This window comes from Pyrenophora tritici-repentis, chromosome 2 (genome assembly GCF_003171515.1).
Source record: "Pyrenophora tritici-repentis strain M4 chromosome 2, whole genome shotgun sequence".
Lineage (NCBI taxonomy): Eukaryota > Fungi > Ascomycota > Dothideomycetes > Pleosporales > Pleosporaceae > Pyrenophora > Pyrenophora tritici-repentis.
Genome location: NC_089391.1, coordinates 4,393,507 through 4,412,109, shown reverse-complemented (window position 1 = coordinate 4,412,109; position 18,603 = coordinate 4,393,507). Strand labels below are relative to the sequence as shown.

The 18,603-nt window shown below is 51.9% G+C and overlaps 8 protein-coding genes across 8 annotated transcripts; 3 read left to right on the top strand and 5 right to left on the bottom strand.

Annotated features, from left to right (window-relative positions):
- Positions 1 to 362: 362 nt before the first annotated feature.
- On the bottom strand, positions 363 to 1,305 carry PtrM4_071180 (uncharacterized protein; the record flags this gene model as incomplete). The annotated part of the gene is made up of 3 exons (XM_001941575.1): positions 363 to 684; positions 732 to 1,098; positions 1,158 to 1,305. 3 exons carry the CDS (start codon positions 1,303 to 1,305, stop codon positions 363 to 365), a joined length of 837 nt encoding a protein of 278 aa, XP_001941610.1.
- A 1,797-nt stretch (positions 1,306 to 3,102) lies between these two features.
- Positions 3,103 to 5,552, bottom strand: PtrM4_071170 (uncharacterized protein; the record flags this gene model as incomplete). Its single annotated transcript, XM_066105937.1, has 2 exons — positions 3,103 to 5,426; positions 5,477 to 5,552. The coding sequence occupies 2 exons, from the start codon at positions 5,550 to 5,552 to the stop codon at positions 3,103 to 3,105; spliced, it is 2,400 nt and encodes a 799-aa protein (XP_065964564.1).
- Positions 5,553 to 5,581: 29 nt separating this feature from the next.
- Positions 5,582 to 6,275, bottom strand: PtrM4_071160 (Xpo1 multi-domain protein; the record flags this gene model as incomplete). Its single annotated transcript, XM_001941577.2, has 3 exons — positions 5,582 to 5,944; positions 5,995 to 6,087; positions 6,153 to 6,275. The coding sequence occupies 3 exons, from the start codon at positions 6,273 to 6,275 to the stop codon at positions 5,582 to 5,584; spliced, it is 579 nt and encodes a 192-aa protein (XP_001941612.2).
- Positions 6,276 to 6,689: 414 nt separating this feature from the next.
- Positions 6,690 to 7,134, top strand: PtrM4_071150 (LSM1, Small nuclear ribonucleoprotein (snRNP) protein; the record flags this gene model as incomplete). The annotated part of the gene is made up of 4 exons (XM_001941578.2): positions 6,690 to 6,705; positions 6,757 to 6,774; positions 6,832 to 6,938; positions 6,994 to 7,134. 4 exons carry the CDS (start codon positions 6,690 to 6,692, stop codon positions 7,132 to 7,134), a joined length of 282 nt encoding a protein of 93 aa, XP_001941613.1.
- A 112-nt stretch (positions 7,135 to 7,246) lies between these two features.
- PtrM4_071140 (5-formyltetrahydrofolate cyclo-ligase) lies at positions 7,247 to 8,044 on the bottom strand (the record flags this gene model as incomplete). Its single annotated transcript, XM_001941579.2, has 3 exons — positions 7,247 to 7,368; positions 7,424 to 7,903; positions 7,951 to 8,044. 3 exons carry the CDS (start codon positions 8,042 to 8,044, stop codon positions 7,247 to 7,249), a joined length of 696 nt encoding a protein of 231 aa, XP_001941614.2.
- Positions 8,045 to 8,489: 445 nt separating this feature from the next.
- On the top strand, positions 8,490 to 9,378 carry PtrM4_071130 (Rot1 domain containing protein; the record flags this gene model as incomplete). Its single annotated transcript, XM_001941580.1, has 4 exons — positions 8,490 to 8,621; positions 8,679 to 8,793; positions 8,844 to 9,022; positions 9,079 to 9,378. The coding sequence occupies 4 exons, from the start codon at positions 8,490 to 8,492 to the stop codon at positions 9,376 to 9,378; spliced, it is 726 nt and encodes a 241-aa protein (XP_001941615.1).
- A 1,276-nt stretch (positions 9,379 to 10,654) lies between these two features.
- Positions 10,655 to 14,483, bottom strand: PtrM4_071120 (Fungal-trans-2 multi-domain protein; the record flags this gene model as incomplete). The annotated part of the gene is made up of 4 exons (XM_001941581.2): positions 10,655 to 11,909; positions 11,958 to 12,694; positions 12,838 to 13,217; positions 13,427 to 14,483. The coding sequence occupies 4 exons, from the start codon at positions 14,481 to 14,483 to the stop codon at positions 10,655 to 10,657; spliced, it is 3,429 nt and encodes a 1,142-aa protein (XP_001941616.2).
- A 1,647-nt stretch (positions 14,484 to 16,130) lies between these two features.
- Positions 16,131 to 16,403, top strand: PtrM4_071110 (uncharacterized protein; the record flags this gene model as incomplete). The annotated part of the gene is made up of 1 exon (XM_066105936.1): positions 16,131 to 16,403. One exon carries the CDS (start codon positions 16,131 to 16,133, stop codon positions 16,401 to 16,403), a length of 273 nt encoding a protein of 90 aa, XP_065964563.1.
- Between the last annotated feature and the right edge of the window lie 2,200 nt (positions 16,404 to 18,603).

Below are 18,603 nucleotides of genomic sequence, written 5' to 3'. Positions count from 1 at the left end.
GTGTTATAAAATACTGGACATACTAATTTAGAAAAGCCACTGTAGTCGCCATGCACGTCTATTGGGTGCTTACCCATACTGTCCAGTATTTTATGTCACCCAGGTGTTACCATGGTACTAATGCATCTATCCCAGTATGAACTGATCTTAGACTGAGCTTGTATGCTCCTTACCATGTTAACGACGCTCACGGATCATAGTACCATGCTCATCTCACAATCAGAAGACCACCACTGAGAGACAGAACAATAATTTTCGCACAGTAGAACCAAGGATAATCAACTACTTCGGACCTTTGATACTGACTTCACACTCACAATCTTTCAACTATAACCAGTTCATGACTTGGATGAGTCACTTCCTTATCCTTCAGAGCCCAGATTCCATTGCACTCTACCCCTTCTAGGGCCTTGGAAAGATCCCACCGGCAGCGGCTGAGGTTGCTGTATGACATCGCTGCTCGTCCTAGGAAGTGTTTGTACCATCGGCTTCGGCGTGCTGGTATTCGGAAACGCCGTGTCGCTGCTGCCTCTAGGGAGCTTAGGTTTCTGGATGTGATGATGCGAGGACGGGGCGTTGAAGTCATTTACAAACGTCGTCTGCGAGAGTGCTGAGTTGGACGTTGGTATGAAGTGTGGCGAGTGCATCGATTGTGGTGAGCCATGAGCATAGTCGATGAGCAGACTACATGATGTGAGTATGTCATCCTCATGCAGACTGGAATTGCTTACTCCTGGGTCTGACCACTGCCTCTTCGACTGGTCTGAACACTGCTTGTCACGCTGCCAGCCCTACCTGCCGCGCTTCCACCACCAATCCCGTATACCGCTGCATGATGTGATTGTGGTGTGGCAGGCAACCATCCACTGCTCGTGATACCCTCGGTATCGATAAGCCGTTGCAGTATATCTTCGGTGATGACGAGTAAGTGTTCCAAGGCAGCAATACGTGAGTCTTCCTTCGCAGAGCAACAATGGATGTACGATCTACTGGATGGATTGTGTTCGACGATGCAAGCCCCAATTTTTCTTGAGGAAGTCGGGGCGAAACTTATCACGTCGAGATAGCGAGTCGGTCCATAGATTGCGCGCGCGTTCGCTATAATACGTTAGTCTACCGAATCGACAATACTGCCCGGAAATTGAGAAAGCACATACCGAGTACTCTTCTCTGTGTGCTTTCCAGGGAGTCCTCTGAGTCCTTGTCCTCCATTCGGTGTAGAATCTGGCTCGCGGTGCGTTCCAATGCCAGGCCCTCGTAGCTGCTGCTCTTGCCGTGTTTCATGTGCTTTAGCGTCTCGATCATTCCGCTCGACCGTGACGACGCGAGAAAGTGTCGACCTTCGGGACTTTGTCGACTGCCCAGATCTCGATGATGCGATAGAGTCTCCGGTATTTGTACGTAGAAAGATTCCCACCCTTTCCGAAGGCGCAGATCCCTTGACGGAGCTGTTCCAGGAGGCTGACCGGGGAAGATTCACGGTTGAGCTTGTGCGACTGATACTCGGTGATGATCCACCTGATCTTGATCCGTCCAGTTGACGAGTTCTCTGCCTTTCGATTCGAAGTTGACTGAGCCGCTGTTCTTTCTGTGCAGCTTCTGCGAGAATTTGCCTTTGTCTTGCCTGAAACAAGTCTCCGGTAGACCTTGTGGTATACTTGTCTAGTCGATGCGGGTTTCTAGGGTTCCAGGGGTTCAGCGGCGCGCCCACTGCTATCTTCTCAGCTAATGTGAGCGGCCTAGCGGGCTGCGAGCTGCTTCTTCGGCGAACAGAGGGCGCTGATGTACTCGGTGCTCTCCGACGAACAGAGGGCGTTGATGTGCTTGGTGCGCTCGACGGGGATGGACTTGGGGCTCTATATCTTCGGATGGATCCTGTGGAGCTAGATCTGTATTGCCCGGATCGTCTGGGTGAGGAATCCAGGATGTACGATTACTAGCCTGAAGTGCAGGTTGCTGTGGCCTTTGTGGGTATTCTTCTTGTGGATACCACAGGTCAACCTTACGAGGAGCACAGGTGAGAACAGAATACGGTGTGGAGACTGAAGAGAGATTCTATTGGAATATCAGTAGTCAGTCCGTCAAGGGTAGAAGAGACGCACTCGGTATTAGAAAGTCAGCTGTAAAAGCTGACAGACTTTGTGCGCAGATGTATCGTCGTGATAGGCCAGGGAGATGGCCTGAATGACGTGGTGAGTAGCTACGGGCTGGTGGAGGTGGTGATTGGGGTAAGAGACTGAGTAAGAGAATATGATGAGGGGTGCTAAGAAGAGCAGAATTGCTAGAAGAGGTGTCGGGATACGCGAACCCTCAGCGGTGCGCAAATAGGATATTGTATGAAGCCATACACCTATACCAGTGCGTGGTAAGCGGAGGGCAAAGAGGTGCGGGGCTATGAAAGCGCAGCATGTCACCTTTTATTGTTTGTTGTGGCAGGCACATATGTGTCTCTCTGGCTGTGCTTGCCGTTAGTTGCTAGAGAAGGCACTGCTCATCGCGCATGTCGCCTCAGAGCCTCTTTTCTCTGAGAATCGGCAGTAGCTGCCTAGAAAATGAAAGTGGCCTTTGCAGGCAGAGTCACCCGTCCAGGAAGGCTAGTCGAGGCAACTACTCATGACCATCACCAAAGTTTCAACTGATATAGACTGGACTTGATAGATTTATTGGTGCTCACCAGGAATTGTAGCATCTATTTTACGTTCACCTAATCGGGACAGCTAGCAGGGGAACGCGTAAGAGCAAGCCTTGAATAGACATCACTGAAGCTGTTCACAATATCAAAAATCAAAGGGAAAGAAATAAGTAGTTGTAACAAGAAACCCTACTTTGTCTCACCCATGGTATCCTGCCTTTCGAATCCCGATCTTCCATGCAAATGCCCGCACACAAACGCTTCAAGTACAATTATGCTGTTTCGATATGAGTCACACCGCGCATCACGCTGTTGCCCTCTCCTGTGTGCCCGTGAGCTCATTCCATATGAGCGCTATCGAACCATCAACCACGACTCTCGCACGAAGAAGTTCACGTAAAACCATTTTTACGTGCAAGTCATGGCGCGATCAAGGTTTGAAACAAGAGCCGCGGTTCATCCTCTAGCCTCTAGCCAGAGAACCTGAACCGTGAAGCCTCCAAATCGCCCAGGCCATCTCGAGGAGCCACATTTCTCCGACGGTAGCTGGTTGTGAAGTCTTGAAGGATTGTCCTAATCATCCTGACATCGCCAGTCTGGATGCGTTGACGGATATTGTTAAGAAAACGCTCACTTTCTTGGGGTGTGATGCTTCCTTGTGGCAACATGGCGACAGTGGTAGCAACCCACGTCGCGACTTGTTCTGGCATGAGCTCGAAAAGATCCAGAAGCACACCAGATGAGTCAGGGAAGCAACCTCTGGGGAAACTGTACATCATGCCAGTCATGATACGCTGGACTAGGTCAACACCAGCACCGAGAACAAGCTGCTTTATGCGGTCTCGCAGTTGTTCGGGAACTTCGTGACGCGTGTTGTCGAAGCTGGATGACGGCGATGAGTTACGGCCATAGCCTAGCAAGTCCCGCAGAAAGTGAAGCACAGCAATGAGGGGATCTTCCTTGAGCAATGTAAGGCAGTTACAGGCTGCCCGGAGAATCGTGTCCATGAGCGGCGACATGATAGACTCGGAGGGGAAGTAGAGCGCCATATCTGCGGCAAGACGGAAGTAGTCCTCGATGAGATCAGGATTTTCTTCTGGTGGCGAGTCGTTCAATATACGTAGGAAAGTCTTCGCTTGCTGCTCGTAAAACTGATAGACATCGTTTGCGAGGCTCGGATCGACATTATCCACGCCTTGGGAGAACTCGCGTACAATCGAGGCTGTCGCCCAGAGGAAGCAGCCCTGTCTTGACTTGTCAAAGCCTTCAATGAGTTTTGTAGCGAGATCTGGTAGAAGTGGGCGCATCGCAGTCCGGTACGAGAGGACCATGTATCGCCAGCACCGACATACACGCTCAAGAATGGGAATGCTTGAGTTGAAGTGGGTGATCATGTTTGCAAGTGTGGGGAAGATCTCCTGACAATACGTGACGGCGGGATGTTCTTGACCGGGCGGTAACTCGGGTGCTACCATTTCGAAGAATATTGTGAGTAGGTTTATCTTGTCCGCAATCAGTTTCTGGTCCGCATCATTCTTGGCCTGTTGTGCAAGCTGGATCAGATTCGCCATGACCGGATCGAGATACAGCTTGAGTGTGGCAAGAAGCTGGTCGTTTGGTACCTTTGCGACTACAGACGCAACACCTTCGGTAATCTCTTCTTGGCTGCTAATGGGTAGCTTGTCTAGATGCTTTGCGTAAAATTCCTGCAAGGGGTTGACAAAGGTAACCAAGAGGCTTGCGCAATCATTGCAAAAGAACTTGAACGAGAGTGCGGCGGCACGGATAACATCTTTGGTCGAATGATCGAATGCTGCCATGATGTATTCTAGCTGTGGTTGAAGAGTGTCGGGGTGTTGTGCAGTCCATTCGGTATACCGTCCCAGGGCCATGACAGCCTGGAAGCGTAGCTTGTTGTGGTCGGGTATCGTTACGATGAGCGGAATTAGACGAGGTAGCATGATATTCTCGTCTGGGGGGACCATTCTACCCATGGCTCTGACGGCGAAAAGTGGCGCTTCCAGTTTCTGCCACTCTGGTACATTGTTCGGTCCAGCTTGAGCGCCGTATGTCTGCACCCATTGCTGTACAAGGTCGTAGGGCTTCTGGAGACACTCAACGACGCCCATAACCTCGCAGCAGTCCTTCAACACATCGCCCATCTGATGACGGAACTCGCGGAACTTCTCCTCTTGCTCACGATCACCCTCGAATAAATCTTTCTCGTCGCCAGAATCTGGTTTGGGAAATTCAAGATGTCCGATCATGATATCGACGAGGTTGGAGTATAAATCCAGACACTGGTTGCGTGCTTCGGCATACTTGTCGAGGGTCAGATATTGCTTCAGGTCATACCAGAACTTGAATGTGTACGAGATGGCATCCTTCTCTTTGTCCAGCGCGGCTGTTCTGAGTATGACTTCCACCAGGGCGCGGAAATTGGTCGGCAGGCGAGCGATCATAATGACCCAAGACTCGCCCGCCTCGGTAAATATCCTGGCAATGCCCTTGAACTTTGTAGAGTCCTCCTCTTGTGCGGCTTCTGCGAGCTTGGTCTGGAGGTTGATGACTTGAGGATATAGAATCATGATGGAATTGAGCGTCTCGTCGACATCTCTGGTCTCTGAAATGAGGGCACTCAAACAATTCACTGCAGCCTCGAAGGCATCATCCTCCAGGTCCAGGCCATCAATGATGATTTTGAGCAGAGGGGAATTGATGATGGCATCAAGTGGGATCTCTCGTATCCATGCAGTGATACAGTTCAGTAATTGGGGGTTCTGGGCTGCGGTAGCTGTGGAATGTCAGTAGGGGCGGGCATGATTAAGGGGTGCTTGGACGTACGTGTAGTTGTGGCATATTGGAAGAGGAAATCCAGGACTGGCTGGGCATTGCTCTCGATCAACTCGGCCGTCCTCATCGTCAACTCGTGTTCCTGACCACCAAATATTAGACTACAACTCTGCTAGCATATGTCGGCGCTACGGGGGATTGCCGTGGTTTTATCATGGGGCGAGGCTCGTTCGGACGTACTGTGAGTGCGATCTTTCGTCCATGCGTAACTTCCTCGGGGAGGACATGGAGAAAGTCCAGGATGCAAGGAAGGTTTGCTAGGTTTGAGCTAAAAGCGCTGATGACATCTTTGAGCACGTCTTTCCACTCGGTCATCTGGATGGCCAGGTTCGCCAGGCACAGGCACAGCTGCACACGAATTGGCTTGGGACCAGCGTGAAAGTTTAGCAGATTCCGCATAATCGAGGCTCGGAGCTCTGGAAGCTGTGCGCGGGGTACTTGGTGGAGGTCGTATATAATCTGATGCTATTAGAAAAGAAAAGGCGCACGTTGGAGTGAAAGCAACACACCTTGCCCTTGAGTGTGGTTGCAGCAAACATCTTGGCGCCTGCGTCTGCCGAGTTTGACTCAATTATGGCCAGAGTCGTTGTCCATGCCTCTTGCTATATGACCATGTCAGCCTACTGTATTCCTGCAGGCCTAGTCATCCATGCCCGCCTACACATACCGACTTCTGAAACTGCTCCAGGTATTGATGTGCCTGCTCTTTTTGCGCGCGGTCCACCTGCGCCGACATTGTGCTGTGTGCCGCGAGCACAGGCTCGAACAGCTGCTGTCCGTTGGCGGCCATGGTGAGCGTCTTTGGGGAGAGGAGGGGGACTAGTGGGGGAGCGGATGCGGAATACTGCTCAGAGAAGCGGCGGGGAGGCGTGTTATAGTGCGCGCATTCACTGATTAATTAGCATGTATTCCCGGCAAGCGCGAGTCCAGGCAGGAGTGGCAGCGGCGATGGTGTGGGCGGCGAGAAGGGTTGTTAAGAGCCGGATGGGTTTGTTCAAAGATGGGAAGTTGCGTTTGGGCGCATAGTCAGAGTCCACAGCACCAACCAACATGCCCGCGCTAGCGCCAAGCCCTAGTGACGGCCCAGAAATGTTCCTTGACCATAGTTCCACCCTCATCCAGCGCCGCTCCCCACATTGCGCCGCAACCTTGACCTCTACACACTTGGTCAACATACCAAAAGACGCGTAATTAACCTGCAAAAATGACTGGACGTGGCGGTTAGTATCTCATAATCCTCCCATCTTCATGCCCTAGCTAACATGTCCCAGGCCGCGGCGGAGGTAAAGGTACGAACGACAGCTATAACACGCATGTGCGCAATAACTCAGGCTAAACATGCGCAGTCCTCCTCCCACCTATCAACTTCATTTTCAAGCTGCTACAATCGCGGGCCACCATTTCAGTTTGGCTGTACGAGAACCTGGGCATGCGCATCGAGGGAAAGCTCAGGGTATGACTGCTTCATGTCTATCTTTTTTCTGCCGCGGCTACTGACACCTGCACAGGGCTTCGATGAGTTCATGAACCTCGTCATCGACGACGCGATCGAAGTAAAGCTCGCCAAGAAGGACGCGCCGGAAGAAAGGCGCAAGGTTGGCCAAATCCTCCTCAAGGGAGACAACATCTCTCTCATCCAGCAGCTGTAGAGGCTGCCTCCCATCTACACCGGCGCTCGGCTTCGCTCTTGGCCGTCACGCCTCGCACACACTTAGAGTCAACTACAGTGGATTATGAAGGAAAGGAAGAGTCGAGTCAAGATTAAGCCTCGGCGCGAAGGAGCTTGCCATCTCCAGTCACGATGGCATCGAGGCGAAAATCAGAGGATGACATGGGAACCGGCTCAGTTGGCGGAAGGAACTGCTCGGTCAGCGAGAGACCAACTGTGACGTGGTCAGTCAGCCAGCCCTCCACATACACAATACCAGTAGTTCTTACCGCGAAAAGGCATGCGCGACACTTTGTGACACCGACTCAAGAAGTAATCGTAGTAGCCCTTACCGTGTCCCAGCCGGCCAAACTGGGCGTCAAAGGCCATGCCCGGCATAACTATGAGGTCGAGGCCTGTGTGCACGGCTTCGATGTCTCCGTTCGTGATGCCAGTACCCCCAAAGCAGTTTGCACGTGATGAGATTGAATCTTGGCTAGGAGTAGGAATGCCCCATTTGTCTGGTTGCAGAGAGTCAAAGTCGGCCATGGACTGTAGTTCTACCATGTCCATGATGGATTTTGGCTGGTCTTGTTTGGGTGAATCCAGATTATAGGTATAGGGAATGAAGACTTTCTTGCCCTGGTCGAGCGCATTGCGCACAATGTCCGTGGTAGAGATCTCACCGCCAGGCATGGAAAGATAGACACTTATTCTGCGTGCTGCCTGGTACTCGGGCATGGCTAACAGAGCTGCAGTCGCATTGGATGCTGGAGAGCATTAGACGAGCAATGTGCAGACGGGCAACATGACATACACTGAGAAGCAGCAGCCGCATGGGGAAGATGCTTTAGTGCATCTCTAATCTTGTTCCTTAATTCCCTCTTGACAGCTGCTAGCGACCCCGCCATAGTCCTTTAATTGCAAGCCTAACGGCGTTCCAGAAATAGCACCGTTGGGCCCGAGTCGAGATGCGCCGTGTTGCAGTGTTGCAGTGAAGGAGCAGAAGGCCAATGTCTCTCCCCCCACGATAGCGAACAGCTTAGCGATGTGATGGTCAGTGAGCATAAGCACGGTGAGAAGGCAGCGGCTGCAGGTACGGGTGATGATGTTGCCGTCGCCCATCGGCGGCGGCCGGGGATCTGCGCATAGCCGCCTTTATCCCTGTTGAAAGTGGTCCAAGCCAGGAGGCGGCGGCCATGTCCAACATGAGCAAACATCGTTCCTCCTCAACACCAGCTACCAGCCACGAACACTACCACCACCCCAATCACGCTTTCACGCCCACACGCTCGCTTTTCTCGACGGCCGTCCGACCGCACACACTCGTTACCCTCGCATATCCCACCCGTAGTCATGGTTTCACGGATAGTAGCCCTACTCCTCTCAGGAGTCGCCGTCTTGCACGCGCAAGCCCAGACAGTCGCATTTCCCGCTGAGCTCGTCGGCACGTGGAACAGCAAGGCAAACTCGACTATGACCGGACCGGTACGTAATCGTGGCTTCCGAAACTTGTCTGCGCATTCTGGCTAATCACTTCCATAGGGCTTCTACGACCCCGTTAACGAGAAATTCACTGAACCCCAGCATACCGGTATCAGCTACTCCTTCACCGCAGACGGTCACTTCGAGGAGGCATATTACCGCGCCATCGCGAACCGTACGTAGTTCCCCGACGTTGAGCCGACCCACAACTAACAACCATGACAGCGCAAGATCCAAGGTGCCCAAAAGGCATAATCCAATGGCAACATGGCACCTTTGAGAAGTTTGAAAACGGTTCCCTGAAGCTCTCGCCCATCAAGGTCGACGGCCGACAACTATTCTCGGACCCGTGCCAGTACAAGAACGCCGTATACACCCGCTACAATGCGAGTGAACTATTCCAGGTACGCCTTTTGCCTTCGGACCCAACTACTCCTACAATTGCTAACAACCGTGCTAGAAATACGAGTATGTCGCTTCGGACCAGTACCACAAGATTCCCCGCATTACGCTCTACAAGTGGGACGGCGCCCCAATGATGCCGCTCTACCTCGCCATGACTCCGCCTACCATGCTACCCACCACCACGCTCAACCCGCTCGTCACCCAAACCGCCGCTCCCAAGGCTAAGCGAGGCGAGCTGCCCATGAACCACGAGGTGCTTTTCAAGAGGACTCCCGGTGCCGTAAGGGCAGATCAATGGTGGTGGTTCGGTGTCTTCATGACAGCAGGCGGCAGTGTGCTCTACTACTTTTTCTAGAGCATTGATGGAAATTACGGCAAGACTGTAGGATTAAAGGACGGGATGAGGTTAAACAAGACGCGCATAATGGGCGTAATCTGGGCGTTTGGGGGCATTTTCCATACCACATATACACACGACAATACCCTGATGGGCTGGACAAGGTCGGCGAGACGGGCGTTTTTTTGTTGTGGTTGTTTGCGAGCGGCATAGCTGGATAATCCGAGTCTTCGCATTATGCTTTTTTCTTTATTTCATTTAGAAAATTCGACGGCTTTGTGACGAGCGCGTGGGAACGCAAATATCTTATTTACTCTGTAATGAAACTTTGAACATGCAATATGACCTTTGCCATATTCGATATGAATCTTACCTGTTCGGGTCTTTGGATATGTGATACCAGAACTCGATTCTAAAATTCATAATGCCAGCACCGGAAAAGAGAAGAAGCTGATAGGGGGATTCCGATAGAACCACCTTCTCCATCGGCTTCTCAAATCTCGATTCCACACTTTTTGATAAACCAAACGGCGGTACACTAGTTAGTACACAGCACATTCACCTCAACGCTTTTCGCAGCTTTGAACAGTCAGTCGCCCACGGCAACCGTATTTATACAAAAATATATCAATTAATTACAGTAACCGCGATGATAAACACAGATATAATACTAAATACACTACCTCTCCTCCCAACTTTGCACAACACTATACCAAACAAACATTATCTGATTTCCAATCTACTTTACTAGATAACAAAACATGACAAAAGAAAAAACCGAAAACAAGGTTTGAAAATTTGGACCGCAGTCCATGGGAAGAAAAGGGTATCATATCTTGGACTTTAGAGATGCGCTTGTGAAAATGTTTTGTTGCCTGCGTCGCGTTGTGTTGTGTTGCATGAGTGGAGAGGCTTGTTTCTTTTTTTGGTGGGGGAGTTGGGATGAGAAAGAGCGGTCGGGTTGCGTGTGCTTGCGTATGCATGAATGCAACCTTTGTTTTACAAGAGATTTTCCGTTGGGAATAAAACACAGCTTTGTCGGTGTCGCACTTCTCCGTTGTCGTTACTTTTTCTTCAGCCGAGGGGAGAATAGTGGCACATGCATTGATTTCGGTATGTGCGAGCCTGGTAGGGTTTCTGATTGTGCTCCTTCATTTGGTCTTGTTCGTTGTTCTGTCGGTTTCCCCGTCTCGATTTTCTCCTCTCATGGCTTGGTGGTCTGGTGGCTTTTCGTTGTATGCGCATCTCGTATCGTCTGTTCACTCCAAACGAACGTCGGTTCCTGCTTTCGTCTTCACAGCCCAAATCTCTCCATACCCTGTCGAAGATCTTCCTCTGTACCCAACAAGTTCACAGCCCAAGTACCGGTCACACCACTCTTAACCACAAACCGAGTCTCTTGTTCTCGTGGTTGTCTCTCCTGTACCCTGTTCCTTTCCCTCCGACTTGCACTATCTTTCTGTTCATCCGTGTACCTTCCATCTTCGTCTTTTGTGATTGGATTCGTCCTCCTAGTATACGGCGGGCCTCTTCCCATCTCGGCCGTCTTCTCCCATGCCGTCTCACACCCCCTCGCAATGATACCCGCAGAAGCCCATCCTGTTCTTTTGTCGATTTCCAAGAATCGCGTGATCAGCCATTCGCGTTGCTTTGCATCCTGGAACGTGATTCCTGCAAAGAACAACGGCATTGCTGACTCTGTTAGTACGGCGCCGAGGAAAGGTGATAGGTCTGGAGTGACGGGAATTTGCATGCCTACGGCTATACGACCGATGAGCATGCCGTATGGTGTAGCAGCCGAAGCGCATACTCCAGCCGCCATCGTCGCTGCGGCGGGCATGCCTGGGTGAGAGCGTAGAAGTATTATCTTCGAAAGGTGAATCATCATCCAGATGATAGATATGTCATAGCTTCTATACAGGATCGGTGGACCAAAGGGTACTGATAGTCCTTGGTCTTGTCCTCCAGGAGCTGGTGGCAAAATGTCCTCTGGTAAAGGACCGAAGCCGTCCGCCTGTTCCAGTAGTTCTGAGACTTTTGTATGCGCATCGATTATGCTTTGCCACTCCAAAACCGCATGCTCATACGCAGCGGGGAGATCAGCGTATCTTGGATGAGGCGTGTTTGGCGTTGGCGGAGAGCGTTGAAAATTTGGATTTTCGTAGCTGGAATGAATAGGTGCCATTGCTGGTGATGGGGCCATTCCATAGAAGCTTGGAGCTACAGGTGGTGCTGGGCCTTGAGAAGGTGGACCCGTTGGATGCTGTCCTGTCCAGCCAGGTCGTGGTGGGCCTTGTGCATGTGCTGGAGGTCCTGGGGTAGCTTTCTGCGTTGGCGGTGGTCCCATGTTGGCAAACCCAGGCATACCAGGACGAGGTCGCCATCCGCCATCTGCTTCTGCTTGTCGAAGTTTGCGCTCTCTATCTCTAACCGTGAAGTCTGCAACACGAGCTAGAAGTAGCACTATATGATCGTGGGTACCGTAGACAGCATCAATCTGACCGATAGGAGCCCGCGGAGGGCAATCGGACCACTTGCGGTAGGGATTACTGCTACATGTTAGCCTTGATGTTGATGAACGGGATGGAGATTCTTACATAAGACGATGACCGCTTACGATACTCTGGTACACATCATGCCTCGAAAATGCCCAGCACAAATCTTGGAGGGTCTCGTAGGTTTGAAGATCTAGTTTTTCTGGTATTTTGGGCCTTGTGTCATGCCTTGCGCCGTTGTCTTCAAACACCATACCAAAGTCGTCGTAGCTGACCTTTTTACCCACAATAGTGCTCACAAGGCGCTCATCTGGCATGACTACGGTCTCCTTTAGCTTTTGATTAAAATGTTTTTGGTCAATCAGCATTTCCGGGTTCTGATACGGAAATTGGCGCATCATGGCTGTTTGCGCTGCTCGCAGCCGTCTTGCCTCCCGTGTAAGCGACCGGAAATCCAGCTCATCGATAAGCCGTTGGGCACCAATGAGATGTGTACCCCACTTAATATGCTCCGCCGTCCAGACTTCATAGCACGCTAGAAGTAGAGATGTGGCTAATGTGAGGATTGAAAGGCGTTTCTTTGGATGCCCAAGGGAGCGCACAAGGCGTTTGAGAGAGTATGCGTAGTGCTTGTACGAGGGTGTTATAGAGGCGCCTTGTAGTCTTGCAATATGTAGACTGGCAAGAGCCAGCATCGCATGTAAGAGGCCCTGGTGGCTGAGAGCCTTCAAAGGCAGTGTATGTGTCCATAGCCCTTGCTGAGCTGGAGGTGTTTCGCCCTCGAAGATAAGAGTGGGATTTCTAGAGTTTCGGTCGAAGATCGAGATAGTCGGCCCTGTCTATCGGTACAATTAGCGAACTGTATAAATTCCAGGGAACGTGTCGGGCGTTGAACAGAAGTTCTGATCCGTACATGAGCCCTACTGCCTTGCGCGAGCTCTCATGTTCGACGTCAAGCAAAAATGACTAATCTGTGACTTACCACATGGATGTAGTGAGCAAAGACTCTCGCGGTCTTCGGATTACGCAAGGGGTTCGCCGCATATTCGGGCCTGTAGTGCGTCAAGAGCCCATCATACAAAAACGCATCGTACCGTCTGATGCCCAGCTCATTAAAATTCTCTAAATGTATGCGACGGATGTTATTAAACTCCTTGCTTGCCATCACTGCGTTCTCGTCGTCGTCAGGTTCTGCATCGAACATGTCTTCGTCAGACTGTACATCCCAGTAATCGTCGTCCTCGAATTCGACCGCTGCTTCGTCAAGCACCTGTGTAGGACTAACGTGGTCCGCGCCGCCGAATCCGCTAAGATCTAAATGTGGCTGGCACTTTTGCGATTGGGACGTGGTGGGTCTCGGTTCTATACACATTAACAGTTAGCTGTCTTTCTTCATCGCTTAAGCCGACCGGCTCGACGGCAATCGAGTGGACTGGGTATTGAATCCCGCGGAGAATTCCAAGACATGCACTATATGTACGGAGATATGATGGACATGTGCTTGGACACGAAGAAAAAGATAATAATAGTCATTGGGGTATACGAGGTATATAACTAGACACGAGACATACCGAGGACAGGCTGTGGCATATACTTTACATCCTGGTTGATATCATGTACGGGCATCTGAATAGTAGAATAACTTGAATGACTGTAGTCAGTATGAGGGACGCTATAGTTTCCGGCTTGGCTGATGTTTCCTGAGCTGTGTAGTGATTGTTGCAATGGCACTTGCGGGTGGCTGTTGTATCGCTGCACCCCTGGCCTTGCTTCTGTATATTGGACATATTCATTGCTCGGAGGCGATGCACTGGGTTGATCGCGATATGAGCTTTCTCCTTCCTGAAGGCTATCTGACCGATAAGGTGGCTGGTAAATTGGCTGCCTGGGTAATGGCTGAGAGGCCGTGGGCTTCAGATCAGCCGTGTTGTTGTAGGGAACAGAGACTGCAGGATATGACGGGCCCTGTGTATACTGAAAGGGTGCTTGATAGCTGCTGCTTTGACTGAATTGTGCTGGAGGACTAGTATGCACGGCCGGGGGCTGAGGAAAGTACGAAGCTGGCGATGTGTGGCTCTGGGGCTGATTATGGGGTGAAGCAAGCGGCTGGTGGTGAGGAGGTGATTGCAGTGGCTGCTGATAAGGTTGTTCGTGTGCGTAGCCGGGATTCCCCCCGACAAACGTTTGGTGTGTTCCTGAGGAGACTGCACCAGCATTCGGATCGACTTGGGAGAAGTTGAAGTCATTAAGTGGCCGAGGCTGGATAGAAGCAAGCATGTTCTCCTGCATCGGTGCACTCGGTTCAGGGCCTCGATAAGATTGATTGCGTGTTCCAGGCAGCATCGAAGTATGATATTGTATCGTGCTGACGACGCCGGGGTGATTTGGCCAGTCCCCAATAGGAGGTTTGAAGATGACTCGCTGATTGTAGCCCTCGCATTGGCGTTTGGACTTGATGCAGTTTGCACAGGTAGGCCTCTCTTCACCACACTTTATGCGGCGTTTGCGGCAGGTGAGACAACCAGTCTTGGTCCTCTTCCTCATCTTTGCATTGCTAGCTGACCCTGAAATCGCAGTTGGTGAACTGTCGCCGGGGCCGGCTGAAGAGGCTGGCTGGACTTCGGCCATGTCCTCGTTTGAGGGAGGATATGTGGGAGAAGAGCCAGAGAGACTGGTAGGGCACTTAGTTGGAGGGTGCCAGGGATATAAGACGGGAGAGTAGGATGGCTGCATCGTACCTGAGTGAATGATGTTGAAGAGAAGAGAGAAATAGGTTCGGCCAAGGGATGGTGGTTGGGTGGGTAGCGGGTACAGTGGAGCCAAGAGTGATGGGCCTCGCAACAGTGCCGATCTGTTATGGGAGAGATTCGCGGGGCGCTGGCGAGTAGGGTTTTAGGCGTGACGCCTAACGGGTATGATGGCGGAACTAGGGTACTTGTATGCAGAAAGTCAAGTTCTCGGATAGGATATTAAAGAGCATGCACAGGTAAGCCGATCTTTCAAGCCCACGGGAACCATGTGGAGTCAGGGCTGGAATGTTAGTTATAACGAAGGTGGGAGCACGCACCAAGTGTCAAACGCCGCTGGTGATCCCTAAAGGGGAGCAAGCGGCACGCCGGCTTCTGTTTGTAAGAAGGCAAAGGCTGGGGGAGACTGATAGCGCACCCACAATACCTACATCAGGCGTCAAGAGACCAGAGAGAGTGCGGGTGGTCTAGATTACACATGAAGCTATACTGTACTGGGTCGGGCCAGACACTTGTGGTTCGATTCAGGGTGGAGAATTGGCGTCTGATGCAAAAAGAGCGGGTGCGAACTTGGAATTGGTTAGAGGAGCAGCGCAGAAAGGCATGTTGCGATTCGGCAGTGGTAGTGCGAAGTGTGGTCAAGAGTGCGTGCCAATGGACCGGGGGTTGTGAAGGGCTTACGCTGGGACTGTGGAGAGGGCCGGCCACAGGAGTAGAGGTGGGAATTGGGGGCCGCGGAGGGATCCACGGATCTGAAGCCGGGTAGGCTAATGAAGGGGGTATGATGCTATGCCAGGAGGTGCGCTCACAGCCAGTTTGCCCGATATAGACGCACGACGCAAGTGGCGACGAGGGTTGTTTGGTTGCGAGCGTTGGGTGACGGACGGCGGGCTGCAGTGGATGAGGCTAACTGAGGGAGCTTGGACACTGGCCGGGCTCGGAAAACTCCACCATGCAGATGCTTTACCGAGGATCCTCCAGGGCTCACGTACTGCAGCATGAGGATGAGCATCAGGCTGCAGGCGTCCAACTGTTCGGGATTCCAGTCTTTTGCGCTGCAGAAGAGTCTACTTGGCACTTACTGTGATGTGACCGCAGGCCAGGTTTGGCTAGACGATTGGACGGCTGTCAGCGCCCACAGCGAGGACTACTGCTCAGAGTGAAACGTAGGACTCGGAAGCAGCTGGGCTGTTGTCTCTACCACGACGAAGCTTGTTTCTGGTAGTTACACAAGACGCTGGACACGCTCTGACGCTGTACTGTACGGTATTTGCTGCAGCTGTTCGTTCTCCAGTCCATCCGACATGGCAGCTTGCCACTACAAGTTGGGTCCAACATGGGTCCATGGATCCACGGGTCCAACATGGCTGCCAGGTGCTCCCTCGCAACTAACTCTGCTCAATGGCTGCTCGCCGCCGCCATTGTAGCCGGCTTCCTCGTCCACTTCCTGCGCCTCGGGATACTTGGCGTCGCCCAAAGCGGAAAGGCCCTGATCGACTAGCGTCGTCGTCCTGACCATGCCGCCGCAATGCCCATCAATCCATCCGTCACCTATCCCGTCAATCCATACCGCCAACCGCCCGCCCGCCCGGTTGCTTCTTTTGCTGTTGCGTGCATCGCATCATGTCCAGCACTGCGGCCATTTGTCGTCGGCGCCGGCATGTCTCTCCCGCCAGAACGAACGCATGCCTCGCGCTGGTGGCTGACCCAGCGCAAGCTGAATGCTGGCCGAGTCAAGCTGGGCCTCCAACCTCCACATATGTGGCCCGTGCCCCTACCCGCCCAGCTGCCCATGATATGATTTTCGCCAGGAATCGCGCGTTCCCGACAACTAGGCACCCTCAGCCTCTGATTGTGACATGTTTAAACACATTGATTGCCTGTAACGACTCACCACTACACTCTGTGGCCATCGAAATGCCTTCTTGGGGGACTATTGCCGCACAATCAGCGCTCCACCGCCGCAATTCCGGCCCTTCGACGAGCAAATATCTACAAGCAGGATTCCGATCGATGATCATCATCTAGTCTTTTGTGGGGCTCGGGATACCTCTCCTTCCAACATTGGCCGGCGTCGGGGCTCGAGATGCTAAATGCAGTTTCGACAAGACTTGCTCTCTTTCAACAGCCTCACTCGGAACGCTAATGCAGTGTCCTGCGTGCTCACACCACAAGGGCATTAGTGCGGCACTTTTCCACGCACTGGCTCGACATTGACCAAATCACCTTTGGGTCTGCTTGCTTTTTTCAAAGTCAATTGCAGAGGGGCCATGTGCTGGTTGTTGCACATGGTTCACTTGGAAGGCCGACCGCATGCCCGCTCGGCAGGACCGCGGCGTCTTGTTAGCTTTCTGCATCATTCTGCATGGCCATGGTTAAACAGGTGACCGGTCTGCCGCAGCAGCCATGTTCCGGAAAGTATACACATGCACGTGCATCAGTCTGAATAGCAGCACCCCCAGGGTGTCATGAAATACGTGACAGTGTGGGTAAGCACTTAATAAGCGTGTTTGGCGACTACAATGACCTTGATACACTAGTATGTCAAGTGTTTTATGATACCCAGGTGGCAGTCAGTAGGTGACGTAGCCAAAGTTTTATACGATACAGACAGGGGTTGCGAGTGCATTGATCAGCCAGGGTTGCGACCCGAGCGATGCTGGACCTCACAATCTGGCTGTGAAAAAACAACACTCATTCCCGAATCACCGGTAGCTCCCGGCCTCCAATCCAGACCCTAGAGAGCTTCTGCAATCTTCTCCCAATATAATATCAAACGGAGCCTGACGATGAAAGCGAAAGCGATACTGCGACTACGCGCATAACGCAATTGCGATGCAGGGGTTGATTAGGCTTTGCATTGGCTTCTACCAGACTTGGGGCAGCGCTGACTGAAATCCGACTACTAAAAACTCGACGCTCCGCTGCCTTGAATCAGCACTGCTTGGCAGATTGGACCCTGCATCTACAGTGTGAACAGCGTGAACAGCGTGAATTTCTCAGATGCGCCAGCACCTAACCCACTCCCGTTCAGCCGCTTACCACCTTCAACCGCTGATTGACAGGCACACCCCACACTCGCTAGCACTTTTGTTAGGTATTGCGAGCCACACGTGATGGTGCTGAAAACCCTGACGTTGCCAAGCTGTTCAGGCGTGCAGCTCGCGACTCCCCATTCGTGTGGTCGTATATGCTATAGGGCTGCATTTTGTCTTCAATCCTCCTAGGCACCCTCGTGCTCAAAATACCCCGGGTGGTCGCGCTATTTGAATGAAATGTGTATTGTGGCCTCATACTTCAGCTGGGGTTCTGCTGCTGTTCTTGGAATCAAGTCCGAGATGTTGCTTCTTCGACCCCTTCATATCCAACTGCATCATATCCAACGACGCTAGTGAAGCCGTCAATCTGACAACGCTTTTGACCATATTGCTTTAAGACGTCGACGTGGTCCGTATGGCCTTGCATGTTGGTTGCCTGCAGTATCTTATATCTCACATGCCGGTAGAAATAGGAAACACTTCTCATCTGAGATTGTGCATGGCCCATATCCCAGATCCACGCCCTCGCTAATTGATAGAACATGTTACACAAAGCACCTATTTATGGATCCACTGAAATCCCGGGTATTAACAGACGCACCCATTTTCCCGGCGGCCACGTTGTGACCCGCGTGAGCCATGTAACATCCACTGACCCGAGCCTTGCGCAGGTACAGCCAGTCTTTTGGTACCAGAGCTTACACTACGCATTCTTAGCGTACTTGCAGCGGCATATAACACTGCCTTCTGTAAGCGGAGACTGAAAGAGCCAAGACGGAGTTGTTCAACGCCACTCATAGTCTTGAAGTGGCGACTGTCATTTGCATATAGCATTGACAACTTTCTACATTAACCCACACTTCATTTGCCGCCAGACCCAATATTGAGTATAAGTTGTTCCCACGTTTTGGTGCCCGGGATCTTCCCGAAGGAACGGGGCGCGCCTTTGAGCTTCCATGTCCT